The 26,271-nt window shown below is 34.9% G+C and overlaps 1 protein-coding gene and 1 non-coding gene across 8 annotated transcripts in view; both read right to left on the reverse strand.

Annotated features, from left to right (window-relative positions):
* The window catches only part of ATOSA (atos homolog A), a 144,456-nt gene that overhangs the window by 86,566 nt on the left and 31,619 nt on the right, over positions 1-26,271 (reverse strand). For 4 of the 7 annotated variants that reach the window (XR_012919778.1, XM_076004382.1, XM_076004383.1 and 1 more), the window contains exon 2: positions 25,816-25,932. Coding sequence is in view for 5 of the 7 variants with exons in the window: in XM_076004382.1 (XP_075860497.1) it covers positions 25,816-25,831 (16 nt within the window). In the remaining 2 variants the exon portion in view is untranslated. Of the gene's footprint in view, positions 1-1,341; positions 26,266-26,271 lie in introns of those variants that run through there. The other 3 variants (XR_012919777.1, XM_076004379.1, XM_076004380.1) reach the window with 2 other exon arrangements.
* On the reverse strand, positions 23,462-23,531 carry LOC142871704 (small nucleolar RNA SNORD26). Its single transcript, XR_012919919.1, has one exon. It is a non-coding gene; the product is annotated as a small nucleolar RNA SNORD26 (small nucleolar RNA).

Genomic DNA, 26,271 nt, shown 5'->3' on the forward strand with positions numbered 1-26,271 from the left:
CAAAAGCATGGGATATATTTTGAGTTCTTTTCAAGGAAAAGAAATATCTACATATTCTTTCCTCACCAAAAAATGCTGACATTGATTGCTAAGATTTTCTAATGACAGGTACTTTTTCAAAAAAAAACAACAAAACCTATCCTATTCCAAAATATATTATATGTAGGGATAACAAATAAAGCTCTAATGTTAACTCTGAACTTACACTAACTTTATTCATCAGATATCAATCACCGAGTCAATTAAAACAAGCCATGAGACAACCATGTGAAACTGAAAAAGCAAAACTGGTTATTAGCTCAACATGGACTGTTCATAAAATAGGCTATATACTAATTAGTCTGCTGTTTTAATTAAAATAATCATTAGCTAAATCAAATATGTTAATTAATTTCACAGCATTTGAGAAAAATGCTAAAAAAAACCTTTTGCTTATCTAAAATACTTTAAAACTTCACTATAATCTGTTGGACAGACCAGTTCTTCCAGATCCTACATAAACAAACGGTAACCTATATTCTGTTCAATTATCACAAATATTAAGTTAGTGTAGTTTAAGTTAATAAGATTTTACTATATTTGCAGTATTAACTAAGTCAGATATGGAATTATTACATTTAGGGGGCCTACTTTTAATTTTAAAATACTACCTTAACTCTTTGTGGTATGTTGCCTTCAATGTTTATTCTCCAATTTTCTATATGGATATTTATTACACACTACACTAAATTTGCTGTTGAATTATCTTACCATCCTTTATCTGAACTGCACAGAACTAGTCAACAGATCAAATAATTAAGAGACTGCACAATTTGAGGTAGCATCTTCAGAAATGCTTTATAAAAAAGCACATCAATTCCTTAAACTATGCCAAAAATCTCACTTAGCTAAATTCTGATAATCTTTGTCAAATTAAGAAAAAATGAATTCAATTAGAAATAAGTAACTTATTTTAAATACATTCTCCTTAACAGCTTTTATTTAAAAAATACCTCCTGCCCCCATATACATTTAATGTTTCTGGCTAACTCACATTCTCTTCTCTGTATTCTTATTTCTGTCATATTTTTCCCCATTAAATTGAGCACATTGTATTTGGTTTCTTTTCTTCCTACTCATTGTTCAGACCAGCATTTTAATAATCTTTTAAGCAATGTTATTCAAAGAAAACAGGCTATATGAAGCTAAAGAAAATTCTCTAAGTTCAATGCTTTTAAAAGTGAGATCATTTTTCTAGACTATTTATTAAAAATCCATGCAAAGCAAGCATCACAACTGGTAAACAGCTACAGAAAATTGGAAGCTTAAAAATAAAGCCGTTAAAAACACTTCATTACACACCTTCTCTGTGAAGCCCTTTGTTTCCACTGAAAACCATACTGGAATCCTTGTATAAAAGAAGTTGCCTTCTGGCTGTCAACAGCTATACTGTCAGAAACTGAGGGATCCAGATGTCTGCAGCGGTTAAAACAAATGTTCAGCGTTGGTGCTGATTCCACTTCCCTCTGTGTAAGGTTTTCACAAAGGCAGCAGAGTAAGAGCGCACATAGCAACAGCACTCACAGCTGATTGGATGGAGGGTGTGCTCAACCTCCCCTGCTCGATAGGTCCACTACAGCTTCCTGTCTACTTGGCAGCACTGTTTTGTTTTCTTTGCTCCTCTTATGAACTCAGCTGTGTTTAGGCAACTTGAAAAGAAAGAAAAGTAGACCAATAATGACACAGTATTGTTGCATGAATCCCTAAAATATGTTCTTCTTGTTGCTTTTAAAACAGAGAGAGGCTGGTTTGAAGGTAGTGAGTTATCTTACTTGATTGTTCACAGTCAGCTACAGATTAAACTCCTTGTTCTACTACTTTCCCCCTTCTCACTACTGCATTTGACTAGTCTATAAAAATAATAATAAAATAAAACAGAAATTTTTAAGACAAAAGGTTTATTTCAGTGTTTCACATAAAACTGAGGACAGAGAAGGATAGTGGAGGGCATCAATTTATTACTTGACATTTCAAGTAAATCAGGTTCTACCAAGTGAAACCCTCTGAAAATGTGGAAATACAGTAAGTTACAACAAACAGAATAAAGCATCATCCTCCATCTACCTAGAACTATAAATTACAACAAATTTCACAAGTTCCTAGATTATGAAAAGCACAACCTCTTAGATATTTAAAATGGAATACAGGCCTGAAATAGCACTCCTCAAATGTATGCAGTGCTTTTAAGAGGGCTAGAAAAACAGGTTAACAGATTGATTAGAAGGATTCATAAAGGAAAAATACTCAGTTACTCTAGAAACAATACAAGATTTAACTAGGTATTTGTAGTAAAACATATCATTACATAAAACGATGACATTTAGCCTAAATTCATTTACTTTTCTTTATCATAAATACTTACAGATATGAAAGTACAGATTTTTTTCAGATTTCAAGTTACTGGGCTTAAGTGTACCAGTCCACATTATCTCTACAAACTTCAACAAAAACAAAAATCCCTCCCTAACTTATGAAGTTGTTTGGGAGAGTCAATACAGGTAGCAGGGGATGAACAAATGTGAATGATCAAAAAAACTTCTCATTTCGGAAGTATTTCCCCTGATCATCACATCAACTAGGATGGTGGTTTTCAAACTTTTAAAGCAATGGAACTTTTTATTTGCATTCTTCCAATAAAATTATCAGCAGTGGCTCTAGGATTTCTATAAGGAGTGGTTTGTGGGAGTAGGCTGAAGCAGCAGCAGAAGCAAGCTGTTTATTACTCAGATTTTTGTTTCTCTTGAGTGTCTTGGGGGTAGGGACTGGAGGCTGATGGAAATGTTGGCATTACTAATGCACCTTACGAGCACCATGAGGCTATTTTTAAACAAGAGGCCACAAACAGCACTGCAATTTCCTGTTAGGCCCAGAATCCACAAGATTCCTACTCCTGAAGAAGCTTCTAGGATCCATGGGGTTCTACAGTATACAAGAAATACAACCTGGAAGAGGGTGTTTCTTTTCACTTTAATGAAATCTCACTATTACTTTAATGAAAGAATCTGATTACTGGACCCACAATTAGCCAGAAGGAGAGATGTTAAGCCCCCAGAGAAATAACAAGAAGGAAGATAACAATTGGGAACACAAAAAGCCTGTGAGACAGGTGACTCAGAGAAAAATGGCACAGTGGAGGCAGCAAGGATTATGGAGTCAGGCCAACCTGGGTTCAAAACAGAATCTAGGCTGGGCACTGTGGCTCACACCTGTACTCCTAGCACTCTGGGAGGCCAAGGCGGGAGGATCACTCAAGGTCAGGAGTTAGAAACCAATCTGAGCAAGAGTGAGACTCTGTCTCTACTAAAAATAGAAAGAAATTAATTGGCCCACTAAAGATATATATAGAAAAAATTAGCTGGGCATGGTGGCGCATGCCTGTAGTCCAAGCTTTTCAGGAGGCTGAGGCCAGAAAATCACTTGAGCCCAGGAGTTTGAGGTTGCTGTGAGCTAGGCTAACAGCCACAGCACTCTAGCTCGGGCAACAGAGCGAGACTCTGCCTCAAAAATAAATAAATAAATAAATAAATTTATACTTTAAAATTAACCTTTTTCTGTATCAAAAAAGGAAGAATAATATATAGTCCCTAGGTTGTTTTAGACTATTTCCTTTTAGGTATAGTTCTTAAACTTTCTAATTAAAGGCCAATGATATCATATACTTACAATATAAAATTGACTGACATATGGAAAGAACTTACAGAAAAATATTAAATGTATTTAATCAGAGGATGTAATTATAAATGAATAAAGATACTCCAAGAGATGTGGCACCTTAAAAATTTAAATTCAATTCAGAGAATTTTATCTAGTGAAATGCTTCCTCTGTTCTGCTAATTTTCCAATAAATTTCAGAATGGCACTTTATATATTTTTGAAGAAGGCTTACTTTTTCCTGATTTGGTCATCTTGGTACACAAAGCTAGAATAAGTATGCTATAAAATGATGGCACATTACCTACTTTGTAAATCTCAAAAGTCTACAAACTAAGAATCTGCATAACATGAAATTCTATACAAGTGCTAGTTCCAGGTTCTCAAAGTTGAATCCCCAACCATGAAAAATTCCCTTTTCCGTTGGAACCCACCTAGCATGGCTGTTAAATATACTCTGCAAATGGACCAGTTCAAAAAATATAAATTACTTCTATTATCCAAATGTAAGTAAATAAATAGGAAAACTGATCTTTCATAAGAGTTTTTTATACTACATATTTCAAACACAAAATGGAAAAAATTTCAAATATGTGCTATTTCAGATCATCTATGCTGTTAGCAGAATAATTGAGAACTATCTACTGACAATAAGAGACTTTAGAGTTAATTATGCTATCTTTGATACTTCCTAAACAACAACAACAAATAAATATATATATTTATTTATTTTGCTGGTAGAAAAAAGAACCCTTCAAAGGTAATAATAGCTACTACATATATACATATATTAAATGACTATTGTATATATATTATATAGATATTAGGTAGTCACTACACATTGGCCCATGTGCCTGGCATGATGCCAACCCCTTTACATACCCATCTCCTCTGACCCTCAGGTAGTTGTTATACCCAAAGATAGGGAAACTGGCTTGTTACTTGCCCAACTAACCAGAACCAAGTGGGCAAAGCCAGGATTCAAATTTAGGTCTTCCTGAATCTAACATGGTATGCTCTTAACCACTACTGTCCTTCCCTTAACAATTGTTCTCTTATATATATTTCCACAAGGCAAATATGGCATTACCCAGAAATAAAGTTTACAGAAATCTCACATAAACACTTTCCATTTAGTACTCAGCCTCATTACACCTCAAAACTGTCATTAATACACTACTTATATAACACAGAAAAACGAGATTTAACTGCTAAACAGAGAGCCAAGCTGTAGCTGTAGTGTGATCATGACATCATTAAAAAGTTCAATCTGTAACACTTTACTACTTCATCATTAAAGATTACATACTTAATGCAGAGAAAGTGAAAAATAAAAATAAAAAAGGACACTAAACTGGGAACCACAAATGTGGATTCTGGTCCAAAATCTATCTCTAACCAGCTTTGAGATCTTAAGCATTTCTTTGAAATTTCTCATTATTTTTTATCTGCAGTGCCAGTATGTTGTAAGGATCAAATAGGACAGGATAAAATTATTTTGAAAGCAGCAATGTACTATACAAATAGGATATTGTTATCCCAAATGGTTCTGAGGGTTGAGAGAAAATGTCCAGATGTGTCAGAGTAAACATGTTTGTACAAAATCCAACTTCATTATTGGAAAGATCCCTAAAAGTAGCAAGACATGACATAATGAAGAGCCAGGAGGTTCAAGTTTTTTCCACATATAAGCTATGCTATAAAATTAACCTATCTGAACCTATTTCTTCATCTGTAAAGTGAGAATAATAATTTCTCTAAGTGCTGTACATCACTTAGCCCAGTACATGGCTTGCATACAATTTATGTTTCCTTTGCATATGTCAGGTCTGTATGATGTTAACAAAGGGTGCATACATACATATAAACAATGAGAAATACATTAGTATACATTGATCCACATTAATAACAATGGGAATGAAGCTTAAATCTTGATTACCAAAAAAAGTTTTCTATGACACTAATATTTTTTTTTATTTCTAAAATGTCGCATTTAACAGTACAACAACTAATTTGCAATGAAGACTAAACAATAGCTAAAATTTAACACTGTTAACAGTTGTTGAAAACAGAGAAATTTATGATTCAATTAAATCAGAGTTTTTATTTAAAAAACAAAATGTTAATGCTGTTAGGTCAGTATAGGGATAAATTAAACCATAAATTATATTAATTCCCACTCTCATGGAGATTCCTAGCAATCATATTTGCTGAAATGATCTGTATTCATTATGACAAGGTACAAATAAACCAGGTGGCCAAATAGCAACCCAAAAATATTGTATTTTTTTGGCCGAGTGCAGTGGCTCACACCTGTAATCCTAGTACTCTGGGAGGCCGATGCAGGTGGATTGCTCAAGGTCAGGAGTTCAAAACCAACCTGAGCGAGACCCTGCCTCTACTAAAAATAGAAAGAAACTAATTGACCAACTAAAAATATATATACAAAAAATTAGCCGGGCATGGTGGCACATGTCTGTAGTCCCAGCTGCTCGGTAGGCTGAGGCAGTAGGATCGCTTAAGCCCAAGAGATTGGGGTTGCTGTGAGGTAGGCTGACGCCACGGCACTCACTCTAGCCTGAGCAAAAAAAATGAGACTCTGTCTCAAAAAAAAATATATTGTATTTTTAAGAGCTTACATTCTAAAAATTAAAATATTAACAAGTACCTAAGAGACTTAATTGGGGTTCTCATCTTTCAAAAGATTTTGGGTTATGATGACCTAGATTAGTTCCAAGACGAAAGCCTTGTTTACAAAATCAAAGATCTTGGAAAGAAGAAAATGTTCTAGCCTGTTTTTTGGCATCATTCACACTACATTGTTTAAAATGAGCTAGAACAGGGGTTATTTATAATCTAAGCTACTGGACAAACACTTTTTCTAATAATATCTCATACACACATTACTCAGATTTAATAAGTATCAAGATCAAGTATAAGAATTTATTTTTAATATCCTATAACACTTAGTCTTTATAAATTAGTATCACCATTATTACATTAAATGTGTGCCAAGATGTACAGATTCCCTTTATCCATACTTCCTTAAAGACATATTCTAGGATGTTAACTTCCTGCTATCATAAAGAATATTGTTTGAGTCAATCTTAAAAATTGAATACCAATCATAAATTTTTTATTTTGATAAATAAAATGATGTTTTGCTAAAAATTTTTCCATGGAGATAATGGATCCCATATCTACTTGTCCCTTTGACAATCACAACTTTGTGAAATAATATTTTGTAGATGAAGAAACTGAATCATAAAAATTAAGGCAGCTGATAGGTTACCTAGTTAGAATCATCTACCTCAGGTTTAATTCCAAGTCCTGTGATTTTTACCACAACTATCCATCATTACCTGTACTAATAGACACAAATACTCATACAAATGACAGATTTTGCATTTAAAATTTTGGAGAATGTAGTAGAAATTTGACAAAGTGAAACAGATGTATAGATTTAGTCAACTTCATGTAGATTTAAGAAGGCTCAATCATTAAGTCCCCAAGCTTTAATATTGTTCACTTACATTTTTTAAAATTTGCTAATTTGAGACTATTCTATATAGGCTTGTTTCCAAGTGATATGACTGAACTCTTCAGGCTATAAAGAACACCTCAAACTCTAGCATGTCTAAAACTGAATTATCTTCCTCTAAGTTTCACCATTATTATCAATGCCATCCTCCCAATTTCCTAAGCTAACAAATTTTGGAAAGAAAATACCCCCTGATTGTGGGTTTAGTAAGTATAACCTCTTTACTCAGGTTATGTCATTATAATGAAACTATAAAATGAATACACTATCCCAATTTTAACCAATGAAATGCAAACTCAGAGAAGTAAGGTAACTTAGTCAAGCTTATACACACAGCAAGTGATAAAAGTCAGAGCTTGAACCCAGGTCTTTCTAGTTCCAAATGATAAAACAACCTGGAAAATTAATGTGCTTTGAGATAATATAAAGGGTTGGGACTATTATCTTATTTTTAAATAAAATAGGAAAAATAAAAGATCAGCCACAACTGCTCATAGTTAGATTGATAAATTACTTTTGGTTTATGGGAGTAAGGACAGGGGTGTTGTTATGGGGCAGCATTGTCAAATGTCTTCCAATTGTAGATCACTTTCAAAAAATTTTTTAAAGCCACTGCTCCACCTGATACTGTCTCTCAATTAATTACTACCATCCTCTACTGTCCTGAAATAGGTATTTGGTTCTACCATATTATATTCAACCAACATCTACCTTAGAAGCACATATTAAAGGCTGAAATTAGGTTTTATTTTGCTAAATAGTTGCTAATAGGAAACAGTTGCTAGAGATTTACAGCCAAAATTCTCACATCTTGCAGGCTGCCAGAACTCTGTTCTACAGACACTCCTTTACTAGAGGTAACAATACCTTCTAGAGAGACAGATGTTTAGAGATACCTAAGGATTCAGAATGCACAAATCTTCTAACTACTGAATATATCTTTCTGTGTAAAGAGACACAGTTTTCTTTTCTTTATACAAATGCTTCAGTCAACCTTTTTATCAAAGCTCTCCAAGGAAAGAACAGGTTCAATAGAACCATGAAAAAGCCATTACGCAAATCCAGAGCTAGCCCAGTATTTGTAGCCAATATCATGGGGAAAAAAGAAGAGGAACAGAGCAATAGGATTCTTAAAGATGAAAAAAGACACAACCTATTATGAAGATTGGATCTTACTTGAATCTTCGAACAAAACAGTTATAAAATACCTTCTGGGAATATGTGTTTGGTGTGTTCATAGTACTGTGGTTATGTAGGGAAATGACCTTGTTTTTCTAAGATTACAGAATTACTTAAGGGAAGAAATATGTCTGCAAATTATAATACTTTAAAATATTTAATAATAACTGCGTTAGAAACACTTATGGCAAAATGTTCTGTTTTCTTGAATCTTAATAAAAATTTGAAAAATCCATTTATTACCTCAGAATTTTCCTGATCATTCTATCCAATCATTCCATTATATCACATTATTTTCCCCATGGCACAAATCAAGATTGTGAAACATTTTACGTGATACAGAACTGTCATCTTGCACTAAAATGTTAGCTTGATTAGGGCAGAGATGTTCTCTACCACTATTCACCAGTGTAGTCCTGAGAATGGTGCCTGATACATAATTTAAAAAAAAAAAACCTCTCCATTTTCAATGCAATTTCAGTTTATAAAGTACTTATTATTTGAAAACCTCCATAGTTTCTAGAGTTTTAGACCAGGAAAGTTTTAGCTGCAGTGCCTAGAAGAGAAAAATCAATAAGACCTCATAAACTATGCACCTCAATTGAAGCCTGAACTTATTAGGAATAACTTTCCACTTCTCATTTTTAACAACAAAATATCCAACATACCCACTCACACACATTCAAACAAAAAATATTTGAGACCACCACAAATACAAAAGGATAGCAGAGTGTAGGGATTCTGTAAGTCTGTGCAGGCCATTTGATTGATACTCTCTTCCTCTGGACCAATTCCCCTATCTCCCACTGTGGCCACCTCTTCTATAATGCCATACGGCAACCTCAGCTCCTAATTTCTCTGTTGACTTAGCAAAAAGTCAGGACTTTGTTGTTGTTGTTGTTTCTCCACAAGTTTCTGAGGGCAGAGGCCACCTTAGTTCTTTTTCATCACTATATTTCCAGCACATACATGCCAGGCACATAGCCGGTGCTCAATGAGTATCTGTTTCAGAGAAGAAGAGAGGGACAAGGAACCAAATGTCTAAAGTCCTGAAAGTCCTACTATTACCTAACAGTAAATTCTAAAAATGTTAAGTCATATTTAACCAATATAGCTATGTAATCACTAAATATTTATTCAGTCATTCATTTATTTCTTTATTAAAGACAGGGTCTCACACTGTCAACCAAGCTGGAGTGCAGTGGTGGTGTGATCATAGTTCACTGCAGCTTTGAACTCCTAGGCTCAAACGCTCCTCCTATCTTAGCCTCCCAAGTAGCTTGTACTACAGGCTCACATCACTGTGCCCAGCTAATTTTTAAAAATTCTTTTTTATAGAGGGGAATCTCACTATGTTACCCAGGCTGGCCTTGAACTCTTGGCTTCAAGTTATTCTCCTGCCCTGACCGCCCAAAGTGCTAGGATTACAGGCCTGGGCCATCACTCCCAGCCTAAATATTATTGCAGAAGGACCTGTTTGTAAGAATTCAGATCACTTTGAATAAGAATATTTTATCAAAATGTTTTTAGGCCAGGCGTGGTGGCTGACACCTGTAATCCTAGCACTCTAAGGAGGCCGAGGCGGACAGATTGCTCAAGGTCAAGAGTTCAAAACCAGCCTGAGCGAGACCCCGTCTCTACCAAAAAATAGAAAGAAATTAACTGACCAGCTAAAATATATATACAGAAAAAATTAGCTGGGCATGGAGCACATGCCTGTAGTCCCAGCTACTTGGGAGGCTGAGGCAGGAGGATCACTTGAGCCCAGGAGTTTGAGGTTGCTGTGAGCTAGGCTGATGCCATGGCATTCACTCTAGCCTGGGCAACAAAGTGAGATTCTGACTCAAAAAAAAAAAAAAAGTTTTTAAAAATTTTAGAAATTAACCATTTCTAAAACAAAATCCAAGTGTTTTGTACTAACTCAAAACAAGCATTCCATGTTGTTAATACCTTGTTTTCATACAAGGGTTCATATAAATTTTAAAATATTAGATGCAACATTCTACACAACACAGCTGGGGCAAGTTGTCTATCTTAATCTATACTTAAGCTATCTAAATACAGAATGACATACCAATTAATGGAAGACAAGATTTGAGTGCACTAGCAGGAAAGTAAGATAGCAATTAGGGTGACCATAAAACTCAAGGTCCAGTGACATGTCAGAGTTTGAGACAATTATGAAATAGGACTGGACACAAGGACAACAGGCATAAACCAGGATCATCCCATGTAGCATTTAATCCATCCCATGCCCTCCAAAAAGTTTGAACTTCAAGAAAAATAGTTAAATCAAATACTTTAATTTTTTAATGTAAATTTTTTATTCCATGAAACAGATGAGTCCAAATATAAAATGTATGCTGTCTTAAACTTATATATTATTTGAAATATTTTATAAATGTCAGTTTTTTCAAATACTCTTTTTTAAAAAAAATAAAAAGGGTACTGCAGCCTAGCTTACTCCTGTCTGAAAGGCAAAGAAAGAAAAGTCCTCATCCATAAGGCACTGACAGTTATTAAGCAATAGGCATTTAATTTTTTTTTCCTAATAAATGCCAATTCTATGACAGGCATTGAGAGAAACAGCAAAGTAGTCAAATGTAGTCTCTGCACTTGGAAGCCAAGTATTCTAGTGAAGGAGACAGTCTAAAATGAGGAACTGAAGGAAGCACAAATTACAGTATGAAGCCTGATCTTCTTTCAGTTCTTAAAGCATTCCAGACTTTTTCTAAATTCAGAAGCTTTGCACATATTGCCCCCGTGGCCTGGAATGTTCTTCCCCTCACCCTACAAAGCTGGTCCCTGCTCATCCTCTGCTCACTTTCTCAGAGTCCATACCTGATCACTGTAACTGAAGAGGACTTCCTCCTGTACTCAGTCACTCTCTTCACCTTTGTATGTTTCTTTCAGAGCACTTGAAATATGCATTTATCTTGCTTATGGAAGAGATGCTACTTATTAACAATAATAAGCAACATTTATTGAGTACTGATTCAGAATCAAATACTATTCTAAGCACTTTATACGGATTACCTTATTTAATCATTACAATGGCCCTTTAGGTAATATCAACTAGTCTCTCATTTTTCACATGACAATTATTTTCCTCTACATTTCTAAATAATTAGTTGACACTGCTATTTCTTGATTTTTAAGATTTTAGACATTATCTCTAATTTCTAATTTATTTTCATCTGTTAGTTTCCTAGTATCAAAAATGAAATGTCTTATTCACTTTGAGTCTATTTATTGTCATTTGACTTACTTCTACAAGTATGTATGTATTATTTGAGAACAATGTTAAAATATAATCCACTAGTCTTTGTTTCTTTTTAGTTTCCCAAGAAAAATTTGATGATCATTTTTTCATTTCTGGTGCCAGAACCCAGAGGCAATTGTGCTCTTGCTAGAGGCTAGAGGTAGAACAGTATAGAAAATACTTGATTGACTGGCAGGAAATTTGAGTTTTACTTTTCTTGTTGGACCGGTTTCTTCTTTTCTCTGGGCTTCATGTTTTCTTAAGTATAAAAATGAAAGAGACTCACACTCTCTAAGGACCTTTCCAACTCTGATTTCTAGCAACAAAACGATCTTGAGAGTAATTTCAAAACAACAAAAGTATTTTCGTGTCCTGAGCTCTTCATAATGGAATTTAATCTATACCATCATGCAACCTGAGATTTTTTTTTTTTTTTTATCAGTAGCCATTCAGAGTATCCTGGTAGATACCTGAACTCTGTAACATACACAAGAAAAGTACAGGCCAGGGTTAGACTACAACCTCCTGGACCACAGAAACATACCCCCCAGGACCAGCATTCAATCAACACAATAATTACTATAATGTGAGTATACTTCCTCAAAGGCATAGGTATATTCTTTACCTCAACTTCTGAATAGCTATTATGTCAACTTAAGAAGGATGCATAACACCCAGAGAAACAATATTTAGAAAAAGGAGAACCCAAGCTCAAACAATAAAGTAAAATTGGAAAAAAAAAACAAAAAACAAAAATGAAAGTAGCTATGAATGATAGAATTCTTAGGAGGTGTAAGAACCTCTGAAATTATTTAGTCTAACCTCCTATCAGATGAAGCAATTGATGGTCAAAGACATTGGTGATTATTCACATAGATAGTAGTGGCAGAATTAAGACTAGGGGTGATGGGATAAGAGGAGCTAAAAAAAAAAAAAAAAAAAAGAAAGAAAGAAAAGAAAAAGAAAAAAAAAAAGAACTAAGACTAAGCTGAAACACCAACTCAATGAAGAAAATCAATGCCAGAGTTTAACTTCACAGAAGGCTACTATGCCTTGTGCCCAGTCCTTGCTAAAGTAGGAAACCAAGGACTGACAGAATCTTGCCTTTGAATACAACTGTTACGAGGGCAAACTCTCATATAATGACACAAGCACTAAAGAAATTAATCTATTGGGGATAATAATTATTATCCCCAATAGATTAATAATTATCCCCAATAGATTAAATTGAATCCAGATGTAAAAACTACTATTAATAAATATCATGATAGTTATAGTTCCAGAATCCTAGCTGGAAGAAGCAGGTATAGATGATACCGGCCCTGTGCCCTCAGGTTGGCAACTTGTTACAGAAAGCTGGTGCCTACCTTATGCCCAGGCATTGAGCTAGATACTAATATGTAGTATTTTTTTCAACCCTCACAGAAACCTTAAGAATTATTACCCCCATTTTTACAGATTTTAGGTCAATTAAGTCTTAGCTTAATTTTCCTAAATTCATTCAACTAGTAAGTAATGGTGTTGATATTTGAATAATGAGTTATTCAAATATTCAACTCCAAATCCATGTTTTTTCCACTGTACTAGCTGCTACACACCCATTTCTGGAAGAAATTATGGCCAACTAATGCATATAGAAAACATTAGCCAGGCATGGTGGCACATGCCTGTAGTCCCAGCTACTGGGGAGGCTGAGGCAGAAGGATTGCTTGAGCCTAGGAGTTTGAGGTTGCTGTGAGGTAGGCTGACGCCACAGCACTCACTCTAGCCAGGGCAACAGAGTGAGACTCTGTCTCAAAAAAAAAAAAAAAAGGATAGGATAAAAATTTCTACTATTTCATAGGAATCTGAGGGATATCAATGTCCTTGTTTAGGGAACAAAGTGTATCTAAGGCCATGATACCACAAACACTACACTGGCAAGAGGCATTTCCAGAGGAATCAGGAATTTTTCTTATCCTTCAAAATTGAATTTATTATGGCCTTAAAGGAGCTTTTCCAAAGAAATCCAAGCTGTTGGGTGCTTCCTTGCTTGTGTTACCTGCACTTTGGTCATTTGGTCATAATGCTATATTATCCCTTTGCACTCGGATGTGGAGTGTGACTTGACACGGTTAGCGAAAATTATAGAGATTAAAATTACTCTTTGAATGTATTAATAATTTGAAATATAAAAAAATCCAAATAAATAAGTTTGCATGAAAAGAAACTCCAGTTTTTTATTCTACTGCTATGTTTTGTAAAATCTGGGGTATTTAAAAAATTAAATCCTGAGTAGAATAAAGGAATCAAGAAAAGAGAAGTGAGTGCAAAGGGTTAAAGCACTTTACTACACTGTACTTACCTGTTTATTGGTCTGCTGCTCCTACTAGACTCACAGTGCCCTAACTTTCTCATATGTATGTTTCCAGAACCTAGCATCATAGCTGATATGTAAGTATAAATGCTGAAAGAATAGCTACTTATATTTATATAGCAATCTATTATATAAGGAGTTCATATAGACATCATTTCATTTAACCCGCTGATAATCTGATGAAGTTGGTATAAATATCTTCATTTAGAAGCAAAAAAACCAACATACAGAGTTAGATCTTGGGGTTATAAAGCTAACAAATCACAGAAAAAAATTTCCAGTAATAAGTTTTATGCTATACCACAAAGATATTAAAATGCATGCCAGCATTTATTCAACACATTTATTCAGCATTTAGTGGCAAGGGGAAATGCAGAAGTGAACAAATACCACTAAGTCCCTGCCATCAAGAAGCTTACATTCCTGTTGGAGAGAGAAACAAAAAAAGAAAGTAAATGTAGAACACCAGGTCAAACAGCGATAAGGACTATGAAGAGGAGTAACACAGAGTAAAGAGAGAATAAAAGAGCTGTACTCTTTTTGAAGGATGGCCAGGGAAAGCTTCTTTGAGGAGACATCAAATATAAAGGAAAAAAAAAATAAGGTTTTGCATTAAAAACAAAACAAAAATAGACAAAACCCCTATGTTTATCCATACCATCCATCCATCCAGCAATCCTACCCAGCCACTCAACCCTTCACTTAAATATATATGGAGATAAAATGAAAGCTGCAAAATGTTCACAATTAATCAATCTATATGTATGTTAATTATATTATTCCAACTTTTCTGTGGGTTTTAAATTTTTAATTTACTAGATGCAAATTAAATTACAGAGCAAGCAAAGTAGGGAAGTTTAAAGAAATCCTAAGGCCAATTCTTCTGTAAAATGAATAAATAATTTTTGTATATTAGCATCCTTTTGTCAAGTATACCAAATATGAGATGGGCCTTCAACCTAGAGTTAAGACCAAAACCTTAAAAAGAAAGCAATTTGCCAAAATTAAAGGCTAAATTGCACACTCTGTTATAAATTTATGTATAAACGGCACAGTAGATAATGTGACAAATCACAATCCCTCTTCACAAAATTGCTGATTTTATGAAAAAGTGTAAATAAATTTTCTAGATGGTAGGATAAAGTCTTATAAATGGCCTGATTTCAGATATTTTTTTTTTTTTTTTTTTTTGAGACAGAGTCTCACTTTTGTTGCCCTAGCTAGAGTGAGTGCCGTGGAGTCAGCCTAGCTCACAGCAACCTCAAACTCCTGGGCTCAAGCGATCCTTCTGCCTCAGCCTCCCGAGTAGCTGGGACTACAGGCATGCGCCACCACGCCCGGCTAATTTTTTGTATATATATATTTTTAGCTGGTCAATTAATTTCTTTCTATTTTTTTAGTAGAGACGGGGTCTCGCTCGGGATGGTTTCGAACTCCCAACCTCGAGCAATCCGCCCGCCTCGGCATCCCAGAGTGCTAGGATTACAGGCGTGAGCCACCGCGCCCGGCCTGATTTCAGATATTGATACAAATTTAATTCCATTCAAGAATGGAATGGTGTGGGAATGGTATGTTTGGTGTGAAAAAATAAGATGTAGAAACTTCTTATCAATAATTTAAAATGGTAATCACCAAATACAAATTGGTCATGTTCCCCAAAGAGATATGTTTTTAAGTCCAAATAATGGTCAAACTTGGGATAGGGATTATTTATAAGTAACATAAGTTATGACTACATTACCAGGCTAGCCCAAAGGTTTCTTAACCTGTAATGGCCATTACTTACAGCATCATGAAACAAGTCTAAATTCTGGGTCACAGAAGTAGAAGAGCCATGCTCCAAGCACTAAATCTATCCTAAGTAATATTCTCAAGTAAAGAAAAAAGCAGCAGGATAGTGGCCATGGAAGTTGAAATCCACTAAGGAGTGTATGACAACTCACCTACCAGAAAAAATCGAAAAGAAAAAAGAGGCCATGCACAGTGGTTCATGCCTGTCTGTAATGCTAACACTCTGGGAGGTCGAGGCAGGAGGATTGCTTGAGCTCAAGACTTCTAAGACCTACCTGAGCAAGAGCAAACTCCCATCTCTACTAAAAATAGATCTCACTACTCTGTATTTTCTATCAATGTCCTACTGTCTACTCCTGTCTCATTCTTTGCCCTAACTTGGCTCTGAACTGTTCATTATGGTCTATTATCACCCAGACATAGCTGTGCTCCAAATTACCTACTTTCTCTTTCTTATTGCATTCCCATTAAAGATTGGTTAGGTCAATGCTGGTTTTGATTTTCGCCTATGTAGTTGTATATTGCAAAAAACAAGGTTGACAGTGACATAGTGTCTATTGATCTCTTTCACTTGTTACAACTAGTTTTCACAACAGAATACTGAAATACTCATCTCCTCAGTGCAGCTGTTCCAAGCTGTGTATCCTTGTCAGTAAAGGAAACCACTTACCAATCACTACCCAGGACTAAGCATATGCTAAGTGCTGAACCTTATGTCCTCAGTTCTCCTTTCCCACAAAGCTTAAGGTTGATGATACTAGAGCAAAAAAAAGAAAAAAGAAAAAGAAAGAAAAGAAAAGAAAAAAAAACCTGTTGTTCAGAAAGGCTATGTAATTGTCTCAAGGTCATTGAGCTGGTAAATGCTGAAGTTAGAATTCGATCTAAGTCTGAGCCCAGACTCAGGGTTTTTTATTTGTTGTTTTGCCTTGGGATCTTAACTCTTCTTGCATTACAGCACTGCTAAAAAGGAACCATTTGAAATAACCAAAATATGGCCATTTCAATATTTCTGGAAAATGTATAACTAAATATACATGTATTAATCCAAATGATTCTCTAGTTGATATAACTTAAATCAGGATAACCAGGAGGAACTTTAAAAATAAAATTCTTGCACTGCATGATTGATATTTTTAGACAGAGTGGTCCCAACTAAGATGCAGCTGGCTATGCTTGGGAACACCTGGCTCATCTATACAAATAATCCTGTGCATAAGGTAAATTCGTCAACATTTATATAGCATTTCACAGCTTACAAAATTCTTTGACACATTATCTCAATTGAAGTTCAGAAGGAACACTCTGAACTGGGTACATTTTACACATGAGAAAACAGATTTGGGACTTGACCCAAGTCACAAAACCTATAAGTAATAGAATGGATTCTAAATCTAAATTCTAAATCCTTTTGAGTGTTTTTCCTATTACTCTATTCTATTTCTACCTTTTTATACTTATAAACCTAAAGTTTGCCAATTTAAGCATACACATGCATTCTCTGAGAAACAGCAATAAGAACAAATTCAGCATGATAGATGGAGGTCAGAGAGCCTCTAGCAAATGTTCGTGTATGGATTATTTGTTAATCAGAGGGATATAAACTGGAGACCACTGATACCAAACAGCTTTTGCCTACTTCTTCTTTTACAGTGTTCTATTTCAATTCAATGAGATTTAACCAATTAAAAAATATAAACTTTATTTAAGTTATGGGCAAGTATCTTTAAATGTATTTTTAAAAGAATTAGGAATAAAGTTGTGATAATAGCCTAATAGTTATCAATTCAAACAAATCCCTAAATTGGCAGAATTTCAGTTGGTGTCAGTAAAACAATCAATGATTGCTAACCATTTGCTCCTACTCTTATTTGTTCCATAAACATTGAGACATACTAGTCATTTCTTCATTCAACAAATATATGTTAATCCTCTCCTATGCACCTACAATGTACAAAACTGTCTGCTAGATGATGTGAATACAGCGGTGAACAAGAGACAAGGTCTCTGGACTCATAGAACTTAAAATCCAGGCTGGGCACAGTGACTTATGCCTGTAATCCTAGCATTTTGGGAGGCTGAGGCGGGAGGATCACTTGAGGCCAGGAGTTCAAGACTAGCCTCTACAAAACATATAAACATTAGCCAGGTGTAATGGTGAATCCCTATAATCCCAGTTACTCATGAAGCTAACGTAGGAGGATCACTTGAGCCCAGGAGTCTGATATTGCAGTGAGCTAGGATCATACTACATTACTGCACTCCAGCCTGGGTGACAGTAAGACCCTGTCTCTTAAAAAAAAAATCCATTTTGTAGAAAAAAAAGATAAATAATTACAAAATGTGTTAAATGCTATGAAGGAAATACAGGCTGCTGAGACACAGAATAACAAAGGATATCTAATTTAATAAATAATCACAGCAGTTAACACTGAGCACTTTAGATAGGGTAGTCAGAAAAAAACTCTCTGAAAAGCAACATTTAAGCCTACAACAGAATGACAAGGAGCCACTAACATGATTACTGGGGAGAAAGGCTTTTTAGGCATAAAGGAATAGTGCATATAAGACCCTGAGTGTTAATCAAAAACCTATAAGGCAGCTGATAGGGCTGGCATGGTAAACAAGGGGAAGAGTAAGAAAGATATGATATTATGTATTTATGACTGGCAAAGAAAAGAATAAGGAAAATTTAAAAAAAAAAAGAAAAAAGAAAGAAAGATATGAGAAAGCTCAACTCAGATTATTGCTAAGAGTTCTGGTTTTACACATGGGCTCTTAGACTAATATTTGATTAGCTACTAAAATTTTTACCTAGTCCATCTTGTTTCAGTTTAATAAATATGGTATAATAAAGGAACTATTCTGATTCTTCACCTATTTGAGCAAACACAGAACTATTGACAATTGATTTTTGTTTACATACTAAGAAAGTACTGTTTCTAGGTACTATAATTTTACTTTTTCATTATTAAAAAAAAAGGCAGCATTAAGTTATTCTAAGTTTAATATTCCCAGTTTTCAAAATCCCCAGCCTCAAAAGGGAGGAAAACATTATCATAATTAGATGCAAAGTTGAAAAGGGCAAAAGAATAAATAAATATAAATGTTCTTTGTCTAACAACTAATTTTTTCCTCTACTTATTTACAATGCAGAATGCTCAGACCTCATGGGTTCTTCAGTTTTTGAAGAGGAAATCAATTTTTAAGTCCCTCTCTATATATACATACACATTTGCCTCTCAATTCTGCCTTCCAATGATCTTTTGTCTCATCCTTCAAAGAAATGACAGTGTTCAGTCCACTGAATCATTCCCTTCGTACTAGATGACAGGAAAAACATAGATAGGGTACCTCTGTGTCAACCCCTTTAGTATCTGAATCTTGGAAGTTGTATCAAGCCAGTGATTATTTGACAACTACTGATGTGTCAAGACTTATCAACTCAAATGGAGGAAAGACCAATAGTACCCAGCTTTTGATCTGAGATCACAGTGAGAATACACAGCATGCAGCTGAATCAGCCCCTTTCTTTTGTCCTCAGCTTTCTCTAAATGATTGGCTTCTTCTTAGAAAATGCCCCAAATTAACAATAGCAGTTCACATTTGAATGCTTAAAAAGTGCTAGCCAGTTTTAAGTACCTTACCTACATTACTTTATTTAATCCTCAAAATAACCCCAAGCCAAGGTGCTATTACTTCCCTCATTGTAAAGATGAAGAAGTTGAGGCATAGAGACAATAAGTAGATTTCCGAGATCACAATACTTACCAAATATCTGTTTTGAGTTTTCCTCAATCCTATTTTTAAACCAATTTGTTCCCAATATCTTATATTTTAACACGCACTGCTATCAGTCAGGGGGTTAAAAGCATATGCTTGAGCTCAATTCACACTTGGGCTTACCTTTTATTAGCTGTGTAACCCTGAGTAAGTCACCAAACTTCTGTGACTCAGTGTCATTTATCCATAAAATGGAGATGACAATAGCATCTACGTCCTTAAGTGGTCGTGAGGATTAAATGAGTTATATATGTAAGGTACTTTGAACAGTGTTTGGCATATGGTATGCACAAGTATTAGCTGCTCTTATTCATGCTATCACCACGACCTCCACCTGGGAATCTGGCAAAAGGCTGCTTTATTTAATCTAGTCAACAGTAATCTAGTCAACAGTTTTTTTCTTTTCCTCCAACATCTGTCATTTCTATCATTTGATTTACATCAGCGAACAATGAACTATTCTTAGCAAGCAAGCAATGTACCTAATTCCCCTGCTACTTTTTTCTAGTCCTTATCATTTTTTTCCTCCTATTTAAGCTGCCCAGGTAGGCATTGTCTGAGGTTAAGAGGATTGCATTATTCTGTAGTTAAGTTCATAAACCACTGGATAGTAAAGCTAATGCCTAAATTTGTAATATAATCAATATGGGGGAAAAACTAAGATAGCACTCCTCTCAGTTTTAACCTCAAAAAAAAAAAAAAAAAAAAATTGGGCCAGGTGCGGTGGCTCACGCCTGTAATCCTACCACTCTGGGAGGCCGAGGCAGGTGGATTACTCGAGGTCAGGAGTTCAAAAACAGCCTGAGAAAGAGCAAGACCCCGTCTCTACTATAAATAGAAAGAAATTAATTGGCCAGCTAACATATAGAGAAAAAATTAGCCGGGCATGGTGGCGCATGCCTGTAGTCCCAGCTACTTGGGAGGCTGAGGCAGCAGGATCGCTTGAGCCCAGGAGTTTGAGGTTGCTGTGAGCTAGGCTGACGCCATGGCACTCACTCAAGGCTGGGCAACAAAGTGAGACTCTGTCTCAAAAAAAAAAAAAAAAAAAAAATTGTTTGGTGTCTTGTTTGTGGAACAGGTTTTGCACCAATAGTTCTTACTTAAGGATCTTCAACGGCCTACAATATGTGTTTAAATATGACTTAACACAGTATATTTAGTTTATTGAGGATTTATTAAATTTTATAGGTTTTAATCATAACACTTTTAATAAACTCAGATATCATTTAAATATACAAAATTATAAATCCCATACATTTATAACATAACTTAAAATGTTTTAATTACTTCTACACTAAGACCACACTTTAGACTTCTCTTGAAACTTGTACATCCTTGAGTCCAAGGTAGAATAAAATTGTTTAGCCTCTTCAGCTGCCCAGCTCTAGTCAGCAGTTAACACCATTTAAAAGTCTAATTATTCCAGAAGCTTAGTCTACCCATGTCACTCCCTACACATAGAAGTTAAGCTATAATTGTAATACTGAATGACAATATAAAGAAATAAATTATACATATATGTCAAGTTTCCTTTTGTAGCATTTATATTTTCTCAGATAATCACTATATATTAAAAATCTATTAAATCTGCTTAAGCCTTGGCAGGTTGAACACTATGAATACAAAACAGAACAGTGTTAGGTTATTCAACATTTGATTATTTCCTAACCTCAGTTGAGTATATCTTAAAACTGACCAATATATAAGCATCTATGGTGTTTTAATATAAAAGTTATTATTTATTTAATATCTACAATATGGGAACCACTGTCATATTTCATTCTAACAACTTTGAGTAGTTGCAATTATTCCCATTTTACACACAAGGAAATTAAGACTCTTAGAGATTAAGTAATGTGATGGAGATAGCAAACAAGTGTATAAACGTGTGTCTAGTTTCAATGTCTGGGCTAATGATAACATCAAGAACTCATCTTTGGCAGTATTACCAAAGTAATGTTATATAACAAGTACTTAAAATTAAAAAAAAAATTTACCTTAAAATATGGTAAAATACTATTGACTATTATGAAATGTAGCCATCATGCTATATAACAACTTAATTATCTGAAATTATAATAAACTTTCCTAACTGACCTTCACTTTATCAACTAGCAGCATTGACCAATGCTCTCCATACTCTCCATAAAAATAAATTGATAGATGGGTGCAGTGGTGCACTTGTAGTCCCAGATAGTCAGAAGGATCACTTGAGCCCAAAAGTTTGAGGCTGTAGTGCACAATGATCACACCTGTGAACAGCTACTGTGCTCCAGCCTGGACAACATAGCAAGACTGTCTCTGATTTAGAAACAAACAAACAAAAAACTGATGGACACTGCTAATATTGATCATCAGTGGCTAATAGGGTACTTTCTAATAATTCCCTGCCCACTTTTACTTCCACTAGTTGAATTATATATTTAATAAGAACCTGGTGTTTTTTCCTAAGCCTGTTTATGCTACTCCAATTATAATAACTATTATTATAAAGCAATTATGAGCAATTATAAAGAAATAGGAGTACAAAGGAAGCTATTTCTATGAAAACTAAGTTGAATGCTTTGGAAAGAGCATATTTTGATGAACAATATCAATTCCCTCTTTCTCCAAAACAAATTCCTGTTGCATTATGTGTAGACAAGATACCTATAATGCTGTGTGAAAAGTTTAAAAATTATTTAAAAATTATTAAAAATGTAAGATTCTACCCTCAGATTGTTCTAAAAGTCTTATTCTACTTCTTAAAAAATCAAAGCTAGAAATCTTAGGTGCATGTTCTTGGTATGGTTTATATAGAAAGATCATGTTCAACTCTAAAAATACAGAGCCCATCTCACCCCCAAAAGGGGCCATGATTGTACCAGGTAAAAAAAAATTAAGGCTGTTATTTCTCTGATTCCCCATTTAAACTTTTTCTATTAACTAACCAACTACCACACCCAATAATGCAGGATAAGAGGCTTCTATTATACTTATTTAGATGCTTTAACACTCTGAAGCACAGCTGTCTCCTATTAACCTACTGTCTGTCTCCACATTAAAATCCACTTTGAGAAAATAACAAAAAAAGAAAAAAAAATCCACATTTTGCTCACATTCTGAATGAATATCGAGAAGTTCCCCCATTTACCCTCATTTTATGGAGAACTCAACATTAAGTATGGTAATCTAGTTTTCTAGCCCAGAGACAAAAAGCTAGCAAATTAAGAGAGGCAAACATAAGCATATTAACAACAAAGCCTACTGATAGCAAGGCAAAGTAATATCAGATCTGGGGGGAAAAAGTTAACTAGCCAATGCTACATATAGATCTAAAAAATAAATACATTAGGCTGGGCGTGGTGGCTCACATCTGTAATCTTAGCACTTTGGGAGGCCAAGGTGGGCGGACTGCTCGAGGTCAGGAGTTCAAAAACAGCCTGAGCAAGAGTGAGACCCCGTCTCTACTATAAATAGAAAGAAAATAATTGGCCAACTAATATACATAGAAAAAATTAGCCGGGCATGGTGGCGCATGCCTGTAGTCCCAGCTACTCAGGAGGCTGAGGCAGAATTGCTTGAGCCCAGGAGTTTGAGGTTGCTGTGAGCTAGGCTGATGCCATGGCACTCACTCTAGCCTGGGCAACAAAGCAAGACTCTGTCTCAAAAATAAATAATAATAAAATAAATAAATACATTTAAAAAAAGATAAGCTGTAATGGTTTAAGCTAGAGGGAAAATACTCAAGTATCTCTTTAGGGCATTTCTAGATTATGACAGAGTACAAAATTGAAACAATGCCTCTTTATCATCAACTGAAGGTTAAATTATACAGACTCTGTGTGTTCTTTTTTTCTTCTTTTAATTTTTTTCTCACAGTGCTACTCAGAATTTGTGTTTTCTCTACTAATCCATCAGAAAGAGTTCAATTCTTAAAATCATCCCCATAGTGTACATTCTTTTTTTAAATGGAAAAGCATTAATATTTCAGAAATCTCTCCATATACCATTACCATTGAAAACTTTTTGGTGTTTAGAGAGTTAAGTTTCAGTTATCCAGAAAATTCCTTAGACATTAATGTAGAAAAGAAATGAAGTATTACTGTTTTCTTAATAAGTGTTGCTCATAATTGTGCCTTTCAAAGTGTAGGTCATCATGATCCATTAATTGGTTCCCCCCCCCCAAAAAAAAAAAACTGATTCAATGGGTTGTGGCAGCAATTTTTTAAAAATGTGAACTAGAGCTGGGTGATGTGGCTCACACCTATAACCCCAGCACTTTGGGAGGACAAGTCAGGAGGATCGCTTGAGGCCAGGAGTTCATGATTAGCCTGGGCAACATAGCAAGACAAAATTTCTAAAAAAAAAAAAAAAGAAAGAAAGAAAGAAAAATTAGCCAGGCATAATGGCACACACCTGCAGACCCAGCTATTTCGGAGGTTGCGCCAGGAGATTTGCCTGAGCTCAGGAGTTTAAGGTTGAAGTGAGCTATGATAATGCCACTGCACTGTAGCTCAGGCAACAGAGTAAGACTCTGTCTCAAAAAAAAAAAAAAAAATTAAAAATAAATAAAAATTTTAAAAAGTGAAATACAGCAGAGAAGACAAGGCTACATTGAATATAGTAAGGGTAAATATATTTGTGAAAAGCTTGTTTCAGTATTTCTGTACTAGTTTGCTAAGTAAAAGATCTTACTTACTTTGGGTCCTTATTTTTTTTATAAAGCCATGGGTCTAAAAGCTCATGTTATTATGGAATATAATCACAGCACTACATTTGCAATCCCATCATTTTTACCTCAGAATGCTAAAGAAATCTACCATTTTTAAAGGGAATTTTGATGAGTAAATTTATTTTCCCTAGTACTCTATATTAGTATAACTAAGCCATCTTTATTGTGTTTAGCACTAGTTTTGGCTAAAAGAGATAGTGTGAAAACACTATTTTTTAAATTGCTTATGACTTTAAAGCAACTTTTGACAACAATCCAGAACAGTGACTTTCATTTTATTTGCTTGTTTATTCTGAAATGCAATTACTGACCTTGGTGCCATTTTTCCTAAGCCACTGATGTACTCTAAAGATCTAAACTTGATCAATACTCAATATATTTCGTAGGGGAAAAAATCTAAAGTAGGCATTCTACACAAGCAACCTGTTCAGTAGCAATACACTTGCTAATACTTAGTACATACATAGCTGTTGCCTGAGTTTAAGTAACAGCCAACACACCTAAAACTAAAACACTAAAGTATGGATTTCTCCACTCCTTTAGCACATTTCAAGACGCTATTACCAAAGACATATTTTATTTAGAAAAATTGTCCTTGTAATCACTTTGAAAATATGGAAAACAATGAGTTTAAGATACATATGCTTTAAAATAAGCATCTAATTTACAGGACAAATTAGTATTACCTATCCTAAAGTCTCAGATTTGGAAGGAACTCTCATCTAGTCCAACTCCCTATCAAATACAATAATCCCTTCCTTACACTATTCCTTGGAATCAAACCCATTAACTGAAAAACCCTCACTACTAACCACTACACTATACTCAAATCTTCTAAAATTGGTCCTTGCCATGAATCAGAAGACTGATAAACAATTTGAGGTCCTTGAAAGGTACAGTGTATACATTACTCTCATTAGTCATGAAAATATAGGCTTAGAAAGGAAGTGACATTTACTTATTGCTAGGGATTTGATAATCCAAACTGTCCATATATTGATATATTGGATACCGGAGTACTTTGTAAACTTTTGGACTTTGCTTAAAACACAAAAATAAACTAATCAAAGCAGTACTAATAAAATAATAGTTGTCAACTCTAACTTTTCAATTTATCAAGTTTACACTGTCAATATGAAAAGGCTTGTAAACTTTAAAGTTGAAGTTAAATTGACTTTACCTAAAAATAAGTAACTGCAACTCTGAAATGATACTATGTACTGTGTCAATAGATACAAACAGTTCTTGACTTTCATTTTGAGATACACTAGCTTCTCTCTTGAAAACTACTGCCTTACAAGTACTTTTGAAGAACGTCTAACCCTCTCTTCCATATGCCTTTCTCTACTTCACCAGCTGGAATCTGTCACAAAAACAGATAATCACATATGATACAGAAATAGTTGATCTTGCTGCAGAATTAGGTTAACACTTCTAAAATGAGGCATAGAAAAAGAGCAGAAAAAAAAAAGCGCCAAGCCCTACTTAAATAAATCATTTACCTCGGTCTGGCTTCATTTTCACATCCAATTTCTACCCAGAGTGCTGCAAAATACACGTGTGGGTTCCTTCAACAGGCTCGCCGCTGATTCTACGTCTGCTTCTTAGTTTTCAAAATGCTAAAAAAGATGAAAATAAAGTTAATCCGGTCCTGCTCTAAAACCTAGACCTTGCAAGAAAACTGTTAAGTTAGGCCTCTTCTTGGCACTTAGTGCGGTGACAGTACCATTGGATGGTCTGAGAAAAAACAAAAAAAAAAAAAGCAAGCAAAACTCTCTCTGAACCACCTCCCCAATCTCCTCCGGACCGGGGAACACCCCTCTTCCCTGCCTCTGTGCTCTTCAGGCCAATGTGTCCTTCTCTGACACGGCGTCTCTGAACCAAAGCAAGATCTATTTATAACCTGGACATACAGGCAAGAAGAAGAAAAACAGTCAAAGCAACACAAGCTAACTGAC

This window comes from Microcebus murinus, chromosome 6 (assembly GCF_040939455.1).
Source record: "Microcebus murinus isolate Inina chromosome 6, M.murinus_Inina_mat1.0, whole genome shotgun sequence".
In the NCBI taxonomy this organism is placed as follows: domain Eukaryota; kingdom Metazoa; phylum Chordata; class Mammalia; order Primates; family Cheirogaleidae; genus Microcebus; species Microcebus murinus.